General features: G+C 42.4%; 1 protein-coding gene across 1 annotated transcript in view; it reads left to right on the top strand.

Moving 5' to 3' along the window:
* The first annotated feature begins 1,286 nt into the window (after positions 1-1,286).
* The window catches only part of LOC129814120 (pappalysin-2-like), an 86,762-nt gene continuing 63,920 nt past the window's right edge, over positions 1,287-24,128 (top strand). Inside the window, exons 1-6 of the mRNA XM_055866931.1 lie at positions 1,287-3,948; positions 8,551-9,610; positions 13,712-13,860; positions 15,866-16,159; positions 18,060-18,252; positions 18,493-18,623. Of these exons, the coding sequence (XP_055722906.1) occupies positions 2,997-3,948; positions 8,551-9,610; positions 13,712-13,860; positions 15,866-16,159; positions 18,060-18,252; positions 18,493-18,623 (2,779 nt within the window). The 5' untranslated portion in view covers positions 1,287-2,996. The remainder of the gene's footprint in view (positions 3,949-8,550; positions 9,611-13,711; positions 13,861-15,865; positions 16,160-18,059; positions 18,253-18,492; positions 18,624-24,128) is intronic.

The following is a 24,128-nucleotide window of genomic DNA, read 5'->3' on the forward strand; positions in this document are numbered from 1 at the left end:
ACCTTTTTACCCATTAAGGGGCCCCTTCACAAACTGCCAGTTGCTTCAAGCTGGGCTGTTTGCAAATTGAGCCTGACAAAAATAGTGGGGGTGAGAAAATGGGTGCATTTAGACATATTACATCTGCAATTCTACATTTGATCAAAAAAGAGGTATGATGTCTAGTAAGTAAGTAACATGAGTGATACGGTCCAAATTATATTACTGTGAGCTCTGTGAGACAGGAACACCTGTACAGTAATAAAACAAATTGATTTGAATAATGAAAATGCAAATAGTATTTTACCAAAAGTCTTTGTAGCATTTTGTCACCCTAGTGTTTAGCTCACTGTAACAAAGTGAGCTGGTTCAAATCTAAAGACGCACCCTCCCGTGATATTGGTGTTAGAGGTGGGGTAGATAATTGTGATCAGGCCACGATAAGAAGAGGCATGGCGAGATGGTTCAGGGACTTCCTATAGCAGTTCTGTGGTGTCATTCCTTTAAGATTGGTAGTAAAGTGGATGAGAAGAGAGCACCCACAAATTCAGCCACACACAGTGGCAGCAAACAAAAATGAACGAAAAAAGTCAAGGGGCCAATATACAATGTACATTTGGGACAGATTTAATAAGATTTACCAGTCTGTTTTTGTAGTTGAACATCCTATCATATTCTAATAATATTTTTGTCCAAAGGCAAAGTCATCAGCACAGTTTACTTTAGAGAGGCTCCCACATAGGATGATGCATATGTTTCTCATAAAAGTTATAGCCCATCTTAAAGTTTTACTCTGGTGAGAAGATAATTTAGTTTAAATGATGGATATGTTTTTCATCATGCATGTTCTAACTAAATGCAATAGGTATTTTGCACTGCAATTAGAGTTGATTTGACAAATTAATATTATTTTTTAATTTGATGTCTTAGTGCTGTTAAAAGCCCAGGTTACTGATGTAGCAAGAGGTTTTCAAGCATCCCCACGATGAAATTCTATACTGATTAGCTACAGGGTATGGTCAAGTGGATTGAAAAATAATAAGAAACAATGGGCAATTTTCAATTAATTAATTCCATTTCAATTCAGAAACTGAACTGAATTGACCACAACACTGATGAGTTCAGTTAGCAGGTGCATCAAATGATAAAGCACTAGTGATACCAAGCATGAGCACCCTAGTTTTTTTCCCATACCAATGTTACCCATACATAACAATTTAGGCTACGGAGGAACCTGCCCATATGGCATGCTCGTTTTTATTCCAATCAATTAAATAAATAGGTTTATCATTTTTCATGTGTCAATCAGATGTGTGTGAGAGAGTGGTGTTCGTATGGTGTGAGGCTCAGCCAGAATCACTGTTCAATGGCTGTGGTGGGGCACTAGACTGACTATTCATAAAAGTGCCTGAACAATACAGTTACGGAGTATGGACAGTGCACACAACTCGACGTCGATGGTGAAGAGTGACTGCCTTGGATAGAAAGGTTTCCTTTCTTTACTAATGTGTGTAGTAGGGGCAGGGTTAGTGATGTCAGTCTGAGAGTAATAGATAAAACGTTTCAGCGCGTTGGTTTGATCTTCTGAATAGGCTATGGAGGAGAGCGAGACTGGCGGTTCATCAGCGCAGAAAATATATCCACAATTTCAAATGGGCATACAAGAGGACTTTACGCGCTCTTGAAGGTGATTTAATGACAATTTTTTATTTGGAGTCTCTCTCAACAGGACCAGCAGAGCATTTAGTCTGATTCCCATTGATTTGCTCTTGCTTCTTGTCTCATACCTTGCTGTTACTTTTTAACTAAATGCAGGGAAAGGAAATAGCAAATAAATAACAATAGACAATGGTTGATGGTTAGGTTACTTATATTTCTGCCATTGTGTAGCCTATGACTGCAATTAAGGTTTATCTTTCAATAAAGCTTACCTTTACTTTATGTGACTTCATAGTATAGTCATTGAATGAGAAATATTGGCTTAAAAACCTCAGCCAGCTTGTTCATTGTTTTGGTCACCCCTGCATCCTTCGCACAGGGTGAATTTTAAGTTAACAACAACCGGCACTATCGAAAATAGCGCACAAGGAGGAGATTGGTGGCAAGACCTGAAGGCAAGACATGAACTAACCTTTATTTTGAGCGGAATGGATGAAAACAATGAAAGCATCACGTGAATGATCCTATATTAAAAATAATAAAAAGAGAACTCCAACCAGGGACAATAGTCTTCCAACTGAATTCTATGGACAAGCAGATCGACTGAAAGTAACCATATTTCACAATTTCATTCCAAATTCAAAATTGATGCTGCAAAATACAGTAGCCTAATGACAATACTTCCATCCTATTCAAACAGGCGGTATTGTGGTAGGTTGCTCTGACCGTCACTTTCCCTAATAAAGTGGCCGGTTCACAGTGCAGCAGGTTTTAAAGGCGAGTTGATGTGATGCGTGCAGTGGAGGTTAGATGAGAGGCAAGTTGTAGTTTTGTTTAGACCGGTGAAATAGCCAGAAGCTTTTATAAACTAAAAATACATTGAACCTCCATATGCAACAGCCTGAAGATTTTGCACTCAGTCAATGTAACACACTGCTACAGTTCTCTCTTTGAGTGCACTGACAGGCTTCTATTTAGCTACTTTTTGAAGTCTGGAAGGAAAACTGGCATCTTGATGAAAGTATGCATGAGACATCTGCCTTGTAAACACATGTGAATTAAATTGATGAATGCATAACTGGCATTGACTGCATTGCACTAAATAGACCAGTCCAAACAAAAATAGGCAATTGCTTTTGCAAAAAATAGGATACCTAAAAAAAATGTAATCCTTGGATTTATTATAATACTATTAGTTGAGAAATGCACAGTTACCCACTTATCAATAGTTTATGTAATGGGGAATAGGGGGTTTAATCACATCTGATCTTGCTGCTGTATTCAACTTTATATCGAAGAAGGCAGGGTTCCAGAACTGAAAACATTCCAAAACAACAATTCCAAATCTAAACTCCAAAATGTTGTTTGTTAGACTACTGGCTGTTGTCCTCATAATGATCAACACATGGCTGCTGAACTCTGCTCAATCAGATCATATCCGAAGATACAAACGCGCAATGGCTCAAAGAGCTGACAGTGACCTGGCTCACTTAGCAAGTGAACAGTGCAGGTCCACCAGACAACCGAGACAAACAGCATACTCAGCATCAGTTCCACATCTCCCTCCAGTGGCTCACCCAAGGAGATACACCACAAGGCATAGTGGTCTCTATCATATAACTCATCTTGAGGAGTCCTCCTGTTCAGGTGGGTGCAATTCTGATGCTAATTCTAACTCGGGACTGGATAGTGCCTCTCATTGGGGCAAAGGTGAGAAGAAGGTTAGTCGGGGAAACTCAGAGGCAGTGATACCCAAAGACAAGGAGGAGAGACATGTTAAGATTATAGGGATGGTCAGATCTCCTTACCCCAACGTCCGCAGAAAGCCTCCTAGTCAGGCTGATGTGACAGTGGACTCAAGTAGTGACAATGACAAACCAGAGGTTGATGGTGGGCGCTCTGAGGGCCCACACAAGCAGCTGCTGCTCAAGAAGCAACAGAGAGTTCTGACTGGAAGGGTCCGCCGTACCCTTACAGTCTCCCATGGTGAAGACAGTTGGGCAGCTTTCCCTGAGAGCATAGTAAAGTCCCGTGGGATATTCTCTACATTTCGGCAGCACAGTGACTATTCTGCTGAGATTGAGGACTACCCTGGGGAGCAGGAGGGACCACCTAGCCGCGCCAGCACATTGTGGGGTGCCCAGATTCCAGACGTCCCCCCTAAGTGGATGTCTGCTTTGTACTTTAGTGGACAGAAGGAACAACTGAGGGTCAATCCAGCAGCTGGTATTGAGCTTCCTCGGGCTAAGTTCAGTGTTGAACTGTGGGTCAACCCAGAGGGTGGGCAGACTAACCCAGCCATCATAGCAGGTGAGTGAAATTCCAAAACCTCTCTCTCCCTATCATCGTTAAAGTGTTAAAAGTGTTAAAAATATCAAATTCAGTATATAGACCACAAATGGCATGGTTGGGCAAATGAGAGAAATTGGGAAATCAGCCATTATGAGATGCATAAGGGTTAAGGGGTGGAATGTTACAGACACAAATGGCCACCACCTGCAAGCTTGTTGTTTTGACGTAAATTCTTGCGATGTTTAATGCTCTCAATGCTCTCGGCTACCGAGCAAATAGATTCATAGCCACGTGATGATAACTTCAATGAATAAATGTAAAGTTGTCCCAATCATTTGATTTATATAAAAACAAAATTCCTAGGTATTTTTGACAAGCATTGACGTTTTGTCATTTCCTCTGCTGACTGTAGGTGGGATAAATCAAAGATGTTTAGTCTTGGTGTTCACGAAAAGTGACAAACTTCAAATAGTAGGAGTAAACTGAAGTGCAAGGTTATGTGGAGGTTCAATACCAGTGGTGTATAGTACTTAAGTAAAAATGATTTAAAGTACTACTTAAGTAGTTTTCTTTTGTATATGTAATTAACATTTATATTTTTGACAACTTTAACTATTCCTCCACTACATTCCTAAAGCAAATAATGTACTTTCTATTCCATACATTTCCCCTGACACCCAAAAGTACTCATTACAGTTCCAATTCATTCACTTATCAAGAGAACATCCCTGATCATCCCTACTGCCTCTGATCAGGTTGTCTCACTTAATACAAATGCTTAGTTTGTAAATTATGTCTGAGTGCTGGAGTGTGCCCCTGGCTAGCTGTAAATTAAAACAACAAGAAAATCATGCCATTTGGTTTGCTTAATAAAAGGAATTTGACATAAGTATTAAAAGTAAAAGTATAAATTAAGTATATTTAAAACCAAATACTTTTATACTTTTACTCAATCAGTATTTTACTGAGTGACTTTTACTTGATTCATTTTCTATTAAGGTATTTTTACTTTTACTCAAATCAAATCAAATTTTATTAGTCACATGCGCCGAATACAACAGGTATAAACAGGTATAGACCTTACAGTGAAATACTTACTTACGAGCCACTAACAAACAATGCAGTTTCAAAAAAAGATGGATAAGAATAATAGACAGAAGTAACAAGTAATTAAAGAGCAAAAGTAAAATAACAATAGCGAAACTATATACAGTGGGGTACCGATGCAGAGGCAATGTGCGGGGGCCCCGGTTAGTTGAGGTAGTATGACAACAGAGAGTAGCAGTGGTGTAAAGAGGGGAGGCAATGCTAATAGTCTGGGTAGCCATTTGACTAGATGTTCAGGATCCTTGGCTTGGGGGCTTGGGGGTAGAAGCTGTTTAGAAGCCTCTTGGACCTAGACTTGGCGCTCCGGTACCGTTTGCCGTGCGGTAGCAGAGAGAACAGTCTATGACTAGGGTGGCTAGAGTCTCTGACAATTTTTAGGGATTTCCTCTGACACCGGTGTAGCTGTAGAACCTTTTGAGGATCTGAGGACCCATGCCAAATCTTTTCAGTCTCCTGAGGGGGAATAGGTTTTGTCATGCCCTCTTCACGACTGTCTTGGTGTGCTTGGACCATATTAGTTTGTTGGTGATGTGGACACCAGGAAACTTGAAGCTTTCAACCTGCTACATTGCAGTTGTTACCTACGCTTACCACCTGGGGGCTGCCCGTCAGGAAGTCCAGGATCCAGTTGCAGAGGGAGGTGTTTAGTCCCAGGGTCCTTAGCTTATTGATGAGCTTAGAGGGCACTATGGTGTTGAACGCTGATCTGTAGTCAATGAATAGCATTCTCACATAGGTGTTTTTTTTGTCCAGGTGGGAAAGGGCAGTGTGGAGTGCAATAGAGATTGCATCATCTGTGGATCTGTTGGGGAGGTATGAAAATTGGAGTGGGTCTTGGGTTTCTGGAAAGATGGTGTTGATGTGAGCCATGACCAGCCTTTCAAAGCACTTCATTGCTACAGATGTGAGTGCTAGGGGTGGGTAGTCAATTAGGGAGATTACCTTAGTTTTCTTGGGCACAGGGACTATGGTGGTCTGCTTAAAACATGTTGGTATTACAGACTCGGACAGGGAGAGGTTGAAAATGTCAGTGAAGACACTTGCCAGTTGGTCAGTGCATGCTCGCAGTACACGTCCTGGTAATCCATCTGGCCCTGCGGCCTTGTGAATGTTGACCTGTTTAAAGGTCTTACTACGGAGAGCGTTCACACGCAGTCTTCTGGAACAGCTGGTGCTCTCATGCATGATTCAGTGTTATTTCCCTCGAAGCGAGCATAGAATAAGTTTAGCTCGTCTGGTAGGCTCTTGTCACTGGGCAGCTCTCGGCTGTGCTTCCCTTTGTAGTCTGTAATCGTTTGCAAGCCCTGCCACGTCTGAAAAGTGTCAGAGCCGGTGTAGTACGATTCTTAGTCCTGTATTGATGCTTTGCCTATTTTATGGTTCATCAGAAGGCATAGTGGGATTTCTTATAAGCTCCCGCTCCTTGAAAGCGACAGCTCTAGCCTTTAGCTCAGTGCGGATGCTTCTTGTAATCCATGGCTTCTGGTTGGGGTATGTACGTACGGTCACTGTGGGGACGATGTCATCGATGCACTTATTGATGAAGCCAATGACATGTGGTGTACTCCTCAATGCCATCGGAGGAATCCCAGAACATATTCCAGTCTGTGCTAGCAAAACAGTCCTGTAGCTTAGCATCTGCTTCCTCTGACCACTTTGTTATTGATCTAGTCACTGGTGCTTCCTGCTTTAATTTTTGTTTGTAAACAGGAATCAGGAGGATAGAATTATGGTCAGAAATGCCAAATGGAGAGCGAGGGAGAGCTTTGTATGCATCTTTGTGTGTGGAGTATAGGTGGTCCAGAGTTCTTTTTCCTCTGGTTGCACATTCAGCCTGCTGATAGAAATTTGTTAAAATGGATTTAAGTTTCCCTGCATTAAAGTCCCCTGCTACTAGGAGCGCCGCCTCTGGGTGAGCGTTTTCTTGTTTGCTTATGGCAGAATACAGCTCATTCAATGCTGTCTTAGTGCCAGCCTCTGACTGTGGTGGTATGTAAACAGCTACAAAGAATACAGATGAAATCTCTCTCGGTAGGTAGTGTGGTCTACAGCTCATCATAAGATATTCTACCTCAGGTGAGCAATAGCTCGAGACTTCCTTAGATCTCGTGCACCAGCTGTTGTTTACAAAAATACACAGAACGCCACCCCTTGTCTTACCAGACGCCACTGTTCTCAAGTATGACAATTGGGTACTTTTTTCACCACTGTATAGATCAAATTGTTATTGATAGTGTAGCCCTAGTCTCCTCGTATCCTGCAGGCAATTTACCGACGCTAGTCTAATGCTGCATTGATAACCAAGTGGGAAGGTGGTAATTACCAGTTGTGAAGTCATAAATACCATTTGGATGCATTCATGTGCTAATGGCCCACAAGCTGCATCAACCATAAACTAAAAGTACAACTATCATGCTTGTAAACCAATTACAATGTTCAAAAGCCATATTAATAGCTTGCTTTTTATAAATTATGTATTTTGATTACACTTAACAGCTGAAAATGCATTTGGGAGAAGTCGGAGCTCAGGTTTTCCCAGGGTTTCCCACTAGGGGCATTCAAGTGGATTTGTCCCAGTCATATGTGGTTAATCCCACCGTCCCACTTGGTTATGAATGCAGCATAACAGCAGGATAAGGCTAAGGTTTGAAATAAATATGATATAGGCAATATGAATTCATTATTTCACTGTAAATGAATGTAGAAAATCAATAAATAAATCACAATTCTATTTTGATTGAAATAACAGAAGTTGGATGTCAGAATTGGGATGCCATTTATTGAATGATGTAGAAAATAGCCAGGAGCAATGATTGAAACCTTACACATGTAAAACTAACATGCTAGTGAAGGGGGTTAGGCAACCACAAGTCCACAAGAGGCACAATGCCTGCAGGTTTTCATCATTTTCTGTTAATCAAAGCTTTAAGCTTTGGCCTAAATCTTTAGTGAACCCTATTTGACAATTAGTTTATTCCACATTTATATAATCACATTTGTTTTTCTATTAAAATTTCTATAAAAATTGACCATAATATTTTACCAGATAAGCACATGACAGACTAGTTTTATTCTCTACTATTATAAATCCGTCCCTCTATTGTTGCCAGATTATAGTATCAAGACTTTTACTTGGCAGAGATGCTGTGTTCTAACCACTACTTTGAGTGAATTAAATTTTAACCATGAAATTGGCCCATCCTCCTAAGGGATATTTTGTTACAATTACCCAGATTTCTTTTCAATGTCCAAAAACATTTCTGAGTTTTTGTGTGTACAGTGTGTATGGAATGAGGGTGAAGGGGTTCCCTGACCTTTAGCTGTCCCAGCATAGAACATCTGGAAGCCAGATGTGATTTTCTCTTTCTGAGAAACAGCTGGGAATCCGTGCCTTCGTTTAGGGAAATACCTTCAACCCCACAACTCTCTGGGTAGTCTGGCTTTAATTACATTGAAAGAGGATGCTCAATGTTGGTCTTTTTGCAAAATAATATTTGTATTCCTTTTGTGCAGGGGTTTTTGACAACTGCTCCTACTCCTTCAGTGAGAAAGGATGGTCAGTAGGTATTCGCACAGTAAAGCCCGGTGGAAGAAAAGATGCCAGATTCTTTTTTACACTACGTACAGACCGAGCTCCCAAAGCTACGACTATCTATGGGCATCAGCGCTACCACCCTAACTCCTGGACTCACCTGATTGCCAGCTACAATGGCCACAAGATGAAACTCTACATAGATGGTGCCAAGGTTGGGGAGAGCAGTTTGCAGTCTGGTAACCTCTACAGCCCATTCATGGAGACCTGTCGAACACTTCTTCTAGGTGGGGACCAGTCAGACCTTGGGCACAACTTCCGAGGGCACATCGGAGGCATTGTGTTATGGGTGCTCCCTCGCACTCACGAGGACCTCCTTAAAGGGCCTTCTAGGATTGATAAGAGGGAACCAAACCTCGCTCTCTGGGCTGACTTCTCCGAGGTAGAGCAACAGTGGAGTCCTCATAAGGAGGGCTACCACCCATCCATAGTCATCATCCCTATCCCTGAGCAGGAGAATGTGTCCCCCTTTCTGCCCCCTCCCTGTGGATTAACAACCTGTGACAACACAGACATCATCCTCGGCTACAATAACCACTGGCAGCTGCGCACAGAGAAAAGGATCCGCTACCGCATTGTCAACATCTGTAACAATGACGGAAGTCGTCCCACTGTCTCTCAGGCCCAGATCCAGATGCAGCACCAGGCACTTGTCGAAGCCTTCCGGTCCTACAACATCAGCTTGGAGCTGAGCACGCATACTGTCCAGAACACATCTGTACGCCAGCGCTTCATCCTCAGCAACTGCCGGATCAGTAAGATTGGTAACAGGCACTGTGACGCGGAGTGTGACCACCCACTGACGGGTCACGATGGTGGGGACTGTCTGCGTCTGGGGCCCTGCTACAACTGGAAGAGGAGGGACGGGGTCTGCAACACAGAGTGCAACAGCATCCACTACGACTACGATGATGGAGACTGTTGTGATCCTGAGGTCACGGATGTTCTGAAGACATGCTTCGATCCAGAGTCCCCAGATAGGTGAGACATTTTTTTTCAATTAGTTTTTGTCAGGGATCCTTAGTCCTGCTCCAAGAGAGCCACAGCAGTACTGCAGGTGTTTGTCCCAACAGAAACACAGATTACTCTAATCAAGGTGTTGAAGATCAGTTGAATGGTTGAAAATGTATATGCAGTTGCTGCTTTGGGAAATTGGCCCAATCGTCTGGAATGTATGATTTAGTCACAAACAATACCTTTATGCATATTGTGGTCCAGAGGATCTTCTATCTAATTTCCAATTCAATTAATGGGTTTATAATGGTGTTCTTTACTAGTTCTGACAAAGAAAAAAGTGCTGGGTCTGTCATCCTTAGCCTCCCTTAGCTACTGCAACCAGAAAAGTGGTGCTGCCTGACCCTGGATTTATTGTACTTTGTGGATGTTGTGAGTTTAACGATAATGACAGTAATGATATTGAGGCTCTACGTAGGCTTTGGGAGCTTAATGCCTAATTAGCGATGTCTTGATTTACTAAAGAGGCCTTAAGTGTCTGTCTTCAGGGTACTTTGTTTTGTTAGGGAATGTGTATTAGACAACATGTGAGGCACACACATTGAAACTCTGGAACAGTTTCCGAAAGCATGTGAAACTGTGAATGGAGAGAGAAGCCAAAGTATACACTTATTATTGCTAAACAACGAAACCAGAAGTCTCTTCCGCTCTGTTCTATTCTTTTTGACAGGCAGGCTTATTTGGGTTTCAAACAAAATGCATGATGTCTTGCCATAATGTCGTTCTTCATTAATTGTGCACAGCATGTAGGTAGAAATTCTTAACCTGCGATTGTTTTCTGATCCATTTCACAGATGTGATACAAATCAATAGACCATCTAATATACAGTATACTGTGCATGTTTGAGCTTACGATGCATTGCATAGGATTATAGACTGCTAAAAATGTGTTACAATTTCCTGAAGAATACAATTTCCTGTAGATTATATAGTCTATCGTCATGTTTTTTTGTAATATAAACTTAAAAGTTATTTTCAGGATCAAATGTACTGGTGATACTTTCCCAAACGTATAGCTGGTGATTATGGTAATGTAAATGCTATTGATAAGATAATTAAACATTTTCATTTGAAGCAATATTGCAATGAGTTTGGGGTACCTGTCCAACAGAACCAGTGACTTTCTCTTCACAAGTCGGCATACTGTATTAGTAGTTTCCTTTTTGGTAGTTTTGTGTCTTTTTGGTAGGGAGTTTTCAGACAGAGTTCATAAACTGTTCAAAATTAATTCCCGCAGAGATTAATTGGGCACTAACAATACATTTGGAGTACAATCAGTCAATGTGTTGTTTTGCACAGAGAGGGAGGGCTGGTATTTGTACTTTAAAGAGCAACAACATCAGCTAAAAAGCCAGGCCCCGAGACGGATATAAAAGTAAGTGTCGGGAAGGCATGAGTGTAGAACTGACTTCTGATTTATAGCTTGCAATGATGTAATCTCTCTCAATTACTTGCCAAAGTTTTTCCTACCTCTTACCATTCACTTAAACTGTATGAATTGCGAATCCACCATAGATGGAAATGCTTAATAAAACGCGGCTTTCTGGAATATCTGCAGTGTAGCCTAGGTCTTTAAAAGGTCCTGAACTGAGCTGGTTGGAAGAGTGCAATCCCTGGACTGCAATCCAGAGTTTTAAGAGAATTAGTGCAGGGATGACATTTTGATGGCATTTGTAGAGCGTACAATTTTATGTTTGGGTCTGGGATTTTGGTATTTTTCTGTCTGAGTTATTGTCCAGGTATCTGCAGCTGGGCAATAGAACTCAATCCCTAGCCAATTGCTGTCACTACACAAATTTGTTGTTCAAGCAGACAGAGAGACAGCCATGAGGAATGGCCAGGTACATGAAGATTTTGGCCACACATGACAGAGAAAGGAAAAATGAGGAGGACATTTTAGCCATTAATGCTAGGATATTCCCCTGCCGCTGAGGGGATCCAGAACTGGTGGTTTGAATCCGTTTGCAAGGCAAACTAGGTGGTTCTCAAAAATCACTTTTTCTCCAACAATGAAAGGACATTTGGAAAAAGTTACATGGCCTTTGAGTACAGTTCTATAGTCCCAGTTTTTAAACATAATTCTATCAAATTTGTGCCGTATAATACTTTTTTAGAAAGTAGGCCTACTGTATTACGTAATGTAATACCCCCTTTCCAGGTGTATTTTTTGAAGTGCCAGTGTTGCAAGAAGTTTGTCTCTGAATAATAGAGTTCTCAACTGACTGAATTGTGTCCATAGCTATATTGAATGGATTCTACCAACCAAAATATTGCTTCATAATGTAGAATTCAAAATGAACAACAAATACTATATTATTAAAAACGATCAATCCATTCTTTATATTTAATATGTTATATGTATTATGAAACTCATTTGACCTAGTGCTGAATTGGAGCACTCAAGCAGATTGACACAGCGTTTGCTTGTTTAATGAAACCTGGATGTAAGGCAAACTACACTTGGTCAGTTCTTGGGTGGAACACATCCAAGAAACAGTAGGTGGTTCAACTAATGGGCTAGACCCTTTGGCAGGTTTCAAAAGAGCATTAACACTCATACCTTTTCAAACGAATGGGCCAGTGATAGGTGGAAAGGCTTTCCAGCTATAAAAGCAAAAGAGAAAAATGACATGTGACATAATCTAGCGTTAAAAAAACAAGTTCACTTCACACATCAAAGCAGTTCTATGGCAATTTATCACAGTTGGGAGTGGGGGGAAGTGCAAGGTAGTGGTTTAATGTAGCTATCCGAACCAATTCAAACAATGTTGTTTTGGAAGTAGTAGAATTGGATGTAAAAGGAGAGAATTGGAAATTAACTCCCAGATGAGCTACTTTCTCATCAGGAGCTCTTCTGACTAGACTACTTGACTTGAATGTTACCAAACAAATGATTGTACTGTCTACTTTCTCCGTTGAGTACCACAACATACTGTAGGACTTTTTCATTACGATGTCATGGGATCCCATCTACAGTCATGTCCATAACTATTGGCACCCTTGATAAAGATGAGCAAAAAAACACTATAAAATAAATACAAATACTGAGCTATTTTGTATGCTCAAAGACATTTAATATATTTAGTTAAAAAATGTATCAAACAAATCTAAAAAAACATTGGCAGCCCTGTACTTCAGCACACTCCACATGTGAGGATAACGACACTGAGTCTTTTTTAAAAACAAATTATGATATTTGAGAACACATTGGGAGGGATCTTAGACTATTCCTTCATACAGAATCTTTCCAGATCCTTGATATCCTTTCTCTGCGATTAAGGACTGCCAAGTTTCAGCCTCCTGTCAGAGGCAACCAGGTTTTTGGCTAAAATGTCCTGTTACTGTCCTGGTTAAGTTCATGATTCCGTTGACTTTAACAAGGGCCATAGGACCAGGCCATAGGATCTTTGATAATAAGGGACTATTTTGCTTCCAGTGGTCCTGGGGCCCTTGTTAAGGTCAACGGCATCATAAACATTTTTGCCAAAAACCGTGTTGCTTCTGCCAGGAGGCTGAAACTTGGCCGCAAATGGGTCTTTCAGCAATACGATAACCCGAAGCACATCAAAATCTACAATGAAATTGTTAATTGGCCACAAAATCAACATTTTGCAATGGCTATCTCAGTCTCCAGACTTGAACCACATTGAAAACCTGGGGTTAATGCGGGGGCCAATATTTTTACCCTTATCTTTTTAGATTTTTTAAAATGACTTGTTAAACAAAATATCTTTCTCCGAGCAATTGTGTTAGTATAACATAATCATTTCCCCCCAAAATGTAGCATACAATATAGCTTAATATTTGTTTTATTTATTTCATACAGTATTTTTTGCGAACCTTTATCATGGCTGCCAATAATTATGGACCTGACTGTGTGTGTGTATCTGGGAGTTCATTCATTCTACACCTGTGTTGTCTGATATTTTCACAGGGTATTTGAAACTATATACCATTGCTATTTACTGTAGGATTGTGTGAACAAACTGTCCAATTGGCCTAGACTAAAAGCAGGGAATGCAAGAACAAATGTATACTAATGACATATACTTATTTTCTTTTCTGCAGAGCCTATATGAGTGTGAAGGAACTGAAAGAGTTGTTACACCTGAGCAGCACAGACACCCTAAATGTTTTCTTTGCCAACAACTCAGCCCGTGAAGAGTTAGCAGGGGCTGCAACCTGGCCATGGGCAAAGGAGGCCCTCAATCATCAGGGTAAGCTACTGCTATACCCCTTCCTTCTGTCTTTACCTAAATCAAACACAAACGACATTGAGCTACAAAATGATATGCATGCTATAACATGCCAAACTGGATTACATTGACTTCTATTAGGTTAGAAAGTACACAAAAAAGTTACACAAAGTAAAATGCAGAAGAAGAGAAAGTAGGCATTGTCTTCAGATTCTCTCACTCCATCCTTCACTCTCCTCATCTCTTGCCCTCCACTCTTTGATCTCAGTATTAGCTGTAACAAGATGAATTAGCCTTAATCCTGGGTAGACAACACTAACAGCACCCATAGATTTCCTGGCAGATTGCCTCCTAATCATTAGGACTTTCCACTGTAAAGACAACCCCAACAACAACCAAACAAAAACAAGAAAAGCCAGGGTAATGCCCTGTTGCAATTCATACTTCTCTTTCAGCCCATATGACTGTTTTCATTGTTACTGTTTTCAATCGCTCGTTAAAGCTAAGAGTTTTCTCCTCACATCTAGTTATTTAATAAATCACAACTTTACCTGAAGTGGGACTGGTTTGGACTGGTATTATTTTGTCTGTGTATTGCTAATGGAATTGTTCTACCCCAATAGGAAACACTGCGCTACAGTCAAGTTGCTTCTTGTAAATTACCCTTAAATATCTTATATCCTCTTCTGTGTATTCTCTTCCACCTACTGAAGAGCTGTAAATCACTCAGTAAGAGTGCTTGGCCGGGGAGTGAAACCCCTTTAAAGTATTATTCTCCGTTCAATCAGGTTTGTTGTTTTGCTCCCTCTGGGTTGCGTCTTACCTCCTGGCACATTCATTATGGGCCCTGGGGATAGCGTTCGGTGCATTCCAGCACAGATGTCCTTTTCTTCTTCCTCAGGGTTGAACTGCATCAACAAGCCAGTCAGTGTTTTGGGCTGGGCTTTCTCTGATACAGTATGTCCCTGATGGACCACCGTCTTGCAGGTTTCCATCCCCTCTTTGAACCCCACAGCTCCCTGAAGTGAGGGTATTTCACTCAAAGCCACATCTTTCAATATGATGACAGTAAGTGGTTGAATGATACAGGGAAAGATGCAGTGGTGCCACGACTGTAAGAGAGAAGAGAAACTTTATAGTGTCAATTGTGTAGTTACTTTTCCCAGTCTTATTTTGTAACTAACGGTTAAGCTTGTATATCAGACCTGATGATTTATTTCTGAGGACTAACCATGAGAACCTTTTTAGTGAGTCCAATCAGGCCTTACATTCAGGGAGTCTTCGTCTGACAAGCAGGTCCTCTCCCAATTTACTCCCAATTGCACCAGAATATATTCTCCACCGAATTGAATGTTGAAGCCGAGCCCTGCATACATCTGTCATTGTTTACAGGCTATGTTTACAGGCTAAATGTGCTATTAAAGTGAAGTTGTCTCAACGGTCCCAGCAGAGGTCCTCACAAATTGAATAATGTTTCTTAATTAGAAAACAAATAGCATTTTTATTCTATTCCAGTTCTTAAAGTTTATAACGGGCAATAACCTCTGCTTCCATATTCCATAAATTCCATCCTAAGAAATTATGCAAATTATTTCCAGGATAGCACTATACTTGTTTCTTACATGCTGAGTTTAAAACTGCTGAAGGTTTGCCTCGTCTTTAAGTGGTTATAAATGTCACATAATTTAGGGTTTTTATGACATTAGTTGGTTCTAAAACCAAATGTTAACATGCTATTACTCAAGAGTACTTGTCAGACAAAATGTGTTTGACTGTTTGTCTGAGATGGCAAGCTTGACTAATCAATAAACACACCAAAAAAACATTGAAAGAAGTTGACATAGAGATTGTGTCTGATTCATCTTTGCCACCCCAAAAACATGTCCCACTGTGATCATGGAGTAGATCTGGGATGGAAGTTATTTAACAGGCTCTAGGAGTATTTGAGAAGCAACAAAGGCAGACTATTTCAGCAATCTCACCACTTGTTGAGTTCTGTTCAATAACTATATCATCCTATCCACAGGTGGAATGGTGATGAATCCATCATACTTTGGCACCATTGGACACAATAACACAATGATCCATGAGATGGGCCATATCTTTGGACTGTACCATGTCTTCAAGGGGGTCAGTGAGCGGGAGTCCTGTGATGACCCCTGTCAGGAGACCACTCCCTCCATGGAGACAGGAGACCTATGTGCAGACACAGCCCCTACACCCAAGTCTAAGGCCTGCCACGACCCTGGTCATGTCAATGACACCTGTGGGATAACGCTCTACCAGAACACACCATACAACAACTACATGAGTTACACAGGTATGTCTACTGTAACCTCTCTGCAATGCAGTCAGCATCAGCTAGGTTGTATCCCAAATGGCACTCTATTCCCTTCATAGAACACTACTTCTGACCAGATCACTATGGGCCCTGGTCAAAAGTAGTGCACTGTATAGGGAATAGGGTGCCATTTGGGGCGCATTCCTAAAATTAGGCAGTGGTGCCATACTCCTACTGCAAGACCACAAATGTCTACAGCAGGGGTAGGCAACTAGCCACAGGATGATTTTTTGTTGGAGGGGGGGGGGTAATTTGTACACTGCAAGTTGGCCACAGCTAAACTCAAAAAATAGATTTGAAAATAACAATAATTTCATACCTTGATTACATTGAGAGACGATCACGTCAATGTTTTTATTTGTGGAAATACTTGGGAACAGATTTCCTAACAAACAGATTTCTTGCTGAATTCCTGGTGATTTTACAGTATTTTTTAAAACCAAAAGCTAAATCCCCCCTGGTCTACTGTATATGTGAGCTTAAATCCAAGTGTATTTCGTTTGGACTATGGATTGCATAGTATGGCTAATTCATCCACGTCAAATGAGTGATAAAAATTAACTTGCTTAAAGGAAAAATCCACCCAAAACAAATTCCTTTAATATATAGTGTTAAATAATACTAATATGTGAGAACAATATTTCGTTGTGGAAATCTGTTGCAGCTCAAATCTACAAAATCCACAATGCAATAATCTCTCTATGGGCTGGCTGGCTAGCTACCTAGCAAATGTAGCTACACACAATAATACCAAAGACAATATCAGCATGTAAAGTAGCTACTTAGCTGTAAAACCGCCTAAACATACTGCACTATCAATTTAGGAGTCTACAATCTCACTACAATCTCAAACTCAACCTGCAGATCGATGTGGTTCACAGAGTGGAGTCTGACGTTCACAACGGCAGATATACTTTTGAGGAGATGGGAAATGTTGCCCATGTTACGTCAATGGGCCGTGCGGTGCATTCTAGGTGATTCTGAGACAAGGAGTGCTCTCCTTCAAGGAGTGAATGGGTCTATTGGGCGCTAGCTCAAAAACCCAACATTAGCACGAATTTCCTCAACAAGAATTACAAAATTACAAATATTTAACTTGCTATCTGTAATATCGTATAGCTTTGGAATCGTGACATTATGTACTTTCGAATAAATTATATGCCTGTTTCTCGACATATACACTGAATTTGAGAATGGATTGTGTGACAATTAGATTAGCAACCGTGTGACGCAGTACGACAAAGTGAACGCGATTTTTCGACAGTGCTGGGTGGGGCGTTATACGTTTATTCATTCTCCTTTCTATAATATCTCTGGCAACGACCCATGAGGCTAGAATTTTCTAGGTCTACCCTTAGACTTGGCTGTGACATAGTGTCCCCATGAGTGATAGAACACTGAGCCAATCACGGTGCAAAAAAAAGCACTGAGCTAGGCTTAATGAAAGCACTGAGCTAGGCTTAAACACCTGCATTTTAGAGCTGCCTTACTCAAGAAAACAAAAAAGAGAACATGTTAGTATGCTGATTTATTAACTCAATAATATATATACAGTGGGGAGAACAAGTATTTGATACACTGCCGATTTTGCAGGTTTTCCTACTTACAAAGCATGTAGAGGTCTGTAATTTTTTATCATAGGTACACTTCAACTGTGAGAGACGGAATCTAAAACAAAAATACAGAAAATCATATTGTATGATGAGTCGCCACTGAAATGGACAAACAGTAACATTGCTGCTTTTTTTTCAAGAGAAGGTCTTTTAAGGGAGTACACAAGCACACTCATTTTTAAGGGAGTACGTAAGCACAAGAATTCTGACGCTGTTTGATGATTTCCGCTGGGAACATTAACTCTACTTTCACTTCTTCTCCTCAGATGATAACTGCACCAACCATTTCACACCAAATCAAGTGGCTCGGATGCATTGTTATATGGATCTAGTCTACGAGAACTGGCTGAACAACAGAAGGCCCTCCCCCATCCCTCTCAAGCCCATGGTGATTCGACAGAGCTCAGACTCGGTCTCCATTCATTGGCTGCCACCTGTAAGGGGGCCACTTCATCAAAGGTAGAATAAGTGTGTAGCTAAAATGTTTCCTCATATCAGCAGTAATGAGATAATATGTATCCCAAATGACACCCTATTCCCTATATAGTGCACTACTTTTGACCATGGGCCCATAGAGAGCCTGTAGTGCACTATAAAGGGAATAGGGTGACATTTGGGATACAGACACAGATATTCATGAATGATAATGATATTTTCAAAGATTTTCTGATACTTACATCTGAGCACCTCTCTTAACAGTTCCCCTACAGTGGATAGTGTAAACTGCAGGGACTGTGAGGCAGACGGTGTGTTCCATCAGTATGCCTATGAGGCCACCTCGCCCCGGGTCTGTGACTCCTCCGGATACTGGACACCTGAAGAGGCTATTGGTCAGTATTTCTCTTTTGCCTGTGTGTGTGTGGCTGTGTGGCTTAGTTAGTATAGCATGCCAGTTGCAACGTCAGGGTTGTGGGTTCAATTCCCACTGGGACCACCTATAATAAAAATGCATGCATGCACAACTGTAAATAGGTTTGGATAAAAGCGTCTGCTAAATGGCATAAAATATTTATGTTATGAGAATTCCATTAGCCACTAGTAAGCAAGCTAATCTAGGATAGTAGTCTCAAGGCCGAGTTACATTGCACACTCAGTGACATGTCTCTGACCCTGCAAAAACATAGTAAAGTGAGCACATACTCATCATCTGATAAATCATTTATTTTAATCTCATTGATTTTAGTGTGTTATTATGTCCATTCTGAACACACACAAAACATTCAGTTACTTATAGTTTAAGTTCTACCTTTCTGCAAGGAGGATCCCTTATTCTCCTGGTGGTAAGGTGCGTGCAGGGATAAAGACTGTATGGAAGAAAAATAAGAAAGTCATAAAATAATTGTTGCCAGGCTAAAGAGCTTCTCTTGTTTTGGCCATAAGATAAACAGGGTGCTTGGTAATGTTGGGTGCCGTCCAACATTGAACTGTCATAAAAACTGTGTATCCTGTAGTGCTTTGAATCTTTATACTTCATGTAACAGATGTTCCTTATTGTTCCAATCAAGATTATTTGAGTGTGGAGAAGCGCAGTCTTTTGAAATGACGTGTATAAAGCGTTTTAGAATATTCCACCCAAATATGTGGAAATCCTCAGATGGAATTTGTGCTATGAAAAAAAAGAGGAGGTGGTGATTATTCTCCCATGCTGTACTTTAATGATGATAAAGACAATTACAGCATTGTCCAGGAGAGGAGAGTGGAATCCACAGTTCTGGGGAGAGACACAGTCTGTTGGCTTTTGTTGTGTACTGTAGTGTAATTTATGGGGGGAAGAGATTCATCTTACCTTATCTTACGGTCGTCTGTTTTGTTGTTTTTGTAGTTTGTATAGTGTTTGTTTCGTTTTTCGTCTTCTTTCTCAAATAAAGAGGATGTACTTTCCACACGCTGCGCCTTGGTCCTCTCTCAGTCCCTTTGAAGAGCGTGACAGAATTCCCCACCACTTATGCGGAATCAAGCAGCGTGAAAAGCTGCAACAGGAGCAGCGCAAGGAGGAATGGAAATGGGAGCTAATATGGACTACACTACGTGGGAGGAGATCGACAGGTGGGCGATTGACCCAGGGCGAGTGCCGGAGCCAGCCTGGGATTCTCTGGCGCAGTGTGAGGAGGGATACCGGCAAATGGAGGCAGCACGAGGACTCGGTAGAAAGCCTGTGAGTCAGCCCCAAAACATTATTGGGGGGGGGCTTAGAGGTAGTGGGCCGAGGGCAGGTAGGAGACCTGCGCCCACTTCACAGGCTAACCGTGGAGAGCGGGAGTACAGGCGAACACCTTGTTACGCAGTAGAGCGCACGCACGGTGTCTCCTGTACGTGTTCATAGCCCGGTGCGGGTTATTCCACCTCCCAGCACTGGTAGGGCTAGATTGGGCATTGAGCCAGGTGCCATGATGCCGGCTCAACGCGTCTGGTCTCCAGTGCGTCTCCTCCGGCCGGCATACATGGCACCAGCCTTACGCATGGTGTCCCCGGTTCGCATACCTAGCCCGGTGCGGGTTATTCCACCTCCCCGCACTGGTCGGGCGACGGGGAGTATTCAACCAGGTAAGGTTGGGCAGGCTCAGTGCTCAAGGGAACCAGTACGCTTGCACGGTCCGGTATTTCCGGCGCCACCTCCCCGCCCCAGTCCAGTTCCACCAGTGCCTACACCACGCACCAGGCTTCCAGTGTGTCTCCAGAGCCCTGTTCATCCTCCACGTACTCGTCCTATGGTGCGTGTCTCCAGCCCGGTACCACCAATTCCTGCGCCACGCACCAAGCCTCCTGTGCGTCTCCAGAGTCCTGTGCATCCTGTTGCTGCTCCCCGCACTAGCCCTGAGATGCGTGTCCCCAGCCCGGTACCACCAGTTCCGGCACCACGCACCAGGCCTACAGTGCGCCTCAGCCGGCCAGAATATGCCGTCTGCACAGCGGTGCCTGAACTGCCCGTCTGCCAAGCGCCATCTGAGCCACCCGTCTGCCAAGCGCCATCTGAGCCATCAGTCTACCCAGCGCCATCTGAGCTATCAGTCTGCCCAGTGCCATCTGAGCCATCCGTCTACCCAGCGCCATCTGAGCCATCCGTCTACCCAGCGCCATCTGAGCCATCCGTCTACCCAGCGCCATCCGTCTGCCCCGAGCCATTAGAGCCGCCCGTCTGTCCCGAGCCGTCCGAGCCGTTCGTCAGTCAGGACCCGCTAGAGCCATTCGTCAGTCAGGATCTGCCAGAGCCGCCAACCAGACAGGATCTGCCAGAGCCGCCAACCAGACAGGATCTGCCAGAGCCGCCAACCAGACAGGATCTGCCAGAGCCGCCAACCAGACAGGATCTGCCAGAGCCGCCAACCAGACAGGATCTGCCAGAGCCGCCAACCAGACAGGATCTGCCAGATCCGCCAGCCAGCCATGTGCAGCCAGATCCGCCAGCCAGCCATGTGCAGCCAGATCCGCCAGCCAGCCATGAGCAGCCAGATCCGTCAGCCAGCCATGAGCAGCCAGATCCGTCAGCCAGCCATGAGCAGCCAGATCCGCCAGCCAGCCATGAGCAGCCAGATCCGTCAGCCAACCATGAGCCATCCAGCCAGGATCCGTCCCTCAGTCCGGAGCTGCCGTCCCTCAGTCCGGAGCTGCCGTCCCTCAGTCCGGAGCTGCCGTCCCTCAGTCCGGAGCTGCCGTCCCTCAGTCCGGAGCTGCCGTCCCTCAGTCCGGAGCTGCCGTCCCTCAGTCCGGAGCTGCCGTCCCTCAGTCCGGTGCCGCCCCTCAGTCCGGTGCCGCCCCTCAGTCCGGTGCCGCCCCTTAGTCCGGGGTTGCCCCTTAGTCCGGTGCTGCCCCTTAATCCAGTGGGGTTGAGGTGGAGGGTGGCCATTTGGAGGAGGCTACGGAGGCGGGTAGTGACTGTGGTGGGGTGGGGACCACGACCAGTGCCGGAGCCGCCGCCGTGGAAGGAAGCCCACCCAGACCCTCCCCTAGACTTTGTGCTGGTGCGCCCAGAGTTCGCACCTTAAGGGGGGGGTTATGTCACGCCCTGGCCTTAGTGTTCTTTGTTTTCTTTGTTATTTTGGTTGGGTCAGGGTGTGACATGGGGAATGTTTGTGTTTTGTCGGTTTTGGGTGGTTATATGGTATAGGGGGTGTTGGGTGTAGTGTATGGGTTTGTGTTGAGTGTATGTGTCTAGCTGTGTCTATGGTTGAGTGTAGGTTCTAGGAAAGTCTATGGTTGCCTGAATTGGGTCTCAATTAGAGACAGCTGGTTATTGTTGTCTCTGATTGGGAGCCATATTTAAGGCAACCATAGGCTTTAGCTGTTTGTGGGGAATTGTCTATGTCTATGTCAGAGTGTTTAGTGGCAGCACTTATGTTTGTTATAGCTTCACGGTCGTCTGTTTTGTTGTTTTTGTAGTTTGTATAGTGTTTGTTTCGTTTTTCGTCTTCTTTCTCAAATAAAGAGGATGTACTTTCCACGCGCTGCGCCTTGGTCCTCTCTCAGTCCCGTTGACGAGCGTGACAATGATACATATGAAAAATATGAATATGTATGCACACATTACTGTAAGTCACTCTGGATAAAAGCGTCTGCTACATGACTAAAATGGAAATGGAAATTGGTTGGAGAGCGAGGTGGCTGTGTTCCTTTCCCTTAACCTGTCTAGCCCCGGGGTTCCGCTAGCGGAACTACTCCCACATTCCACTGAAAAGGCAGAGCGCGAAATTCAAAAAATATTTTTGAGAAATATTTAACTTTCACACATTAACAAGTCCAATACAGCAAATGAAAGATAAACATCTTGTGAATCCAGTCAACATGTCTGATTTTTTAAATGTTTTACAGTGAAAACATCACGTATATTTATGTTAGCTCACCACCAAATACAAAAAAGCACAGACATTTCTTTCACAGCACAGGTAGCCTGCACAAAACCAACCAAACTAACCAAGAACCAACCAAACTAACCAAGAAACAACTTCATCAGATGACAGTCTTATAACATGTTACACAATAAATCTATGTTTTGTTTGAAAAATTTGCATATTTGAGCTATAAATCAGTTTTACATTGCAGCTACCATCACAGCTACCGTCACAAATAGCACCGAAGCAGCCAGAGTAATCACAGACACCAACGTGAAATACCTAAATACTCATCATAAAACATTTTTGAAAAATACATGGTGTACAGCAAATGAAAGAAAAGCATCTTGTGAATCCAGCCAATATTTCCGATTTCTTAAGTGTTTTACAGCAAAAACACAATATAGCCTTATATTAGCTTACCACAATAGCCAGAAACACAAGCCATTTCCCAGCAGCAAAAGTTAGCGATCGTAACAAACCAGCAAAATATATATAATTTTTGACTAACCTTGTTAAGCTTCATCAGATGACAGTCCTATAACATCAGGTTATACATACACTTATGTTTTGTTCGAAAATGTCCATATTTAGAGCTGAAATCAGTGGTTATACATTGTGCTAAAGTAGCATCTTTTTCCCAGAACGTCCGGATATTTTTCTGACAATCACCTATTCTGACCAAATAACTATTCATTAACATTACTAAAAAATACATGTTTTATAGGAAATGATAGATACACTAGTTCTTAATGCAATCGCCGTGTTAGAATTCAAAAAATAACTTCATTACGACATGCAGCTTACGTTATGGCGAGAGAGTGCCCAAAATCTGGGCGCAAGCTTTTAGTAAACATGTTCCGACAGATATATGAAATAACATCATAAATGGGTCCTACTTTTGTTGAGCTTCCATCAGAATGTTGTACAAGGGGTCCTTTGTCGGGAACAATCGTTGTTTGGTTTTAGAATGGCATTTTTCCCTCTCGAATGAGCAAGCAAAACTAGCCAAGTGGCGCTAAGCTCTCCTTCATCACCAAACGCAAAGAACGCAACACGTTTAAACTCCCGAAAAAATTTCAAAAATCTAATCAAACTATATTGAAAAAACATACTTTACGATGATATTTTCACATTTATCAAATAAAATCAAAGCCGGAGATATAAGACGTCTATAACGATTGCTTTTCAGAAGCCAATATGCGCTTCCTGAACAAACGAATTCTGGGGTCATGTCATTCCAAGCTGTCTCTTTTGCCCATAGAAAGAGATTGAGAACCCATTTCACCTCTCACAGCCTATTGACATCTAGTGGAAGGCGTATGAAGTGCATGTATAGTCATAAATCTCAAGCAAAATGATAGGGAGGGCCTGGAACAGAGCCTCGATTTGAAATTTTTCACTTTCTGACAGGAAGTTTGCTGCAAAATTAGTTCTGTTTTACTCACAGATATAATTCAAACGGTTTTAGAAACTTGAGAGTGTTTTCTATCCAATAGTAATAATAAT

The sequence above is a fragment of the Salvelinus fontinalis genome, chromosome 17 (assembly GCF_029448725.1).
Source record: "Salvelinus fontinalis isolate EN_2023a chromosome 17, ASM2944872v1, whole genome shotgun sequence".
Taxonomy (NCBI): Eukaryota; Metazoa; Chordata; class Actinopteri; order Salmoniformes; family Salmonidae; genus Salvelinus; species Salvelinus fontinalis.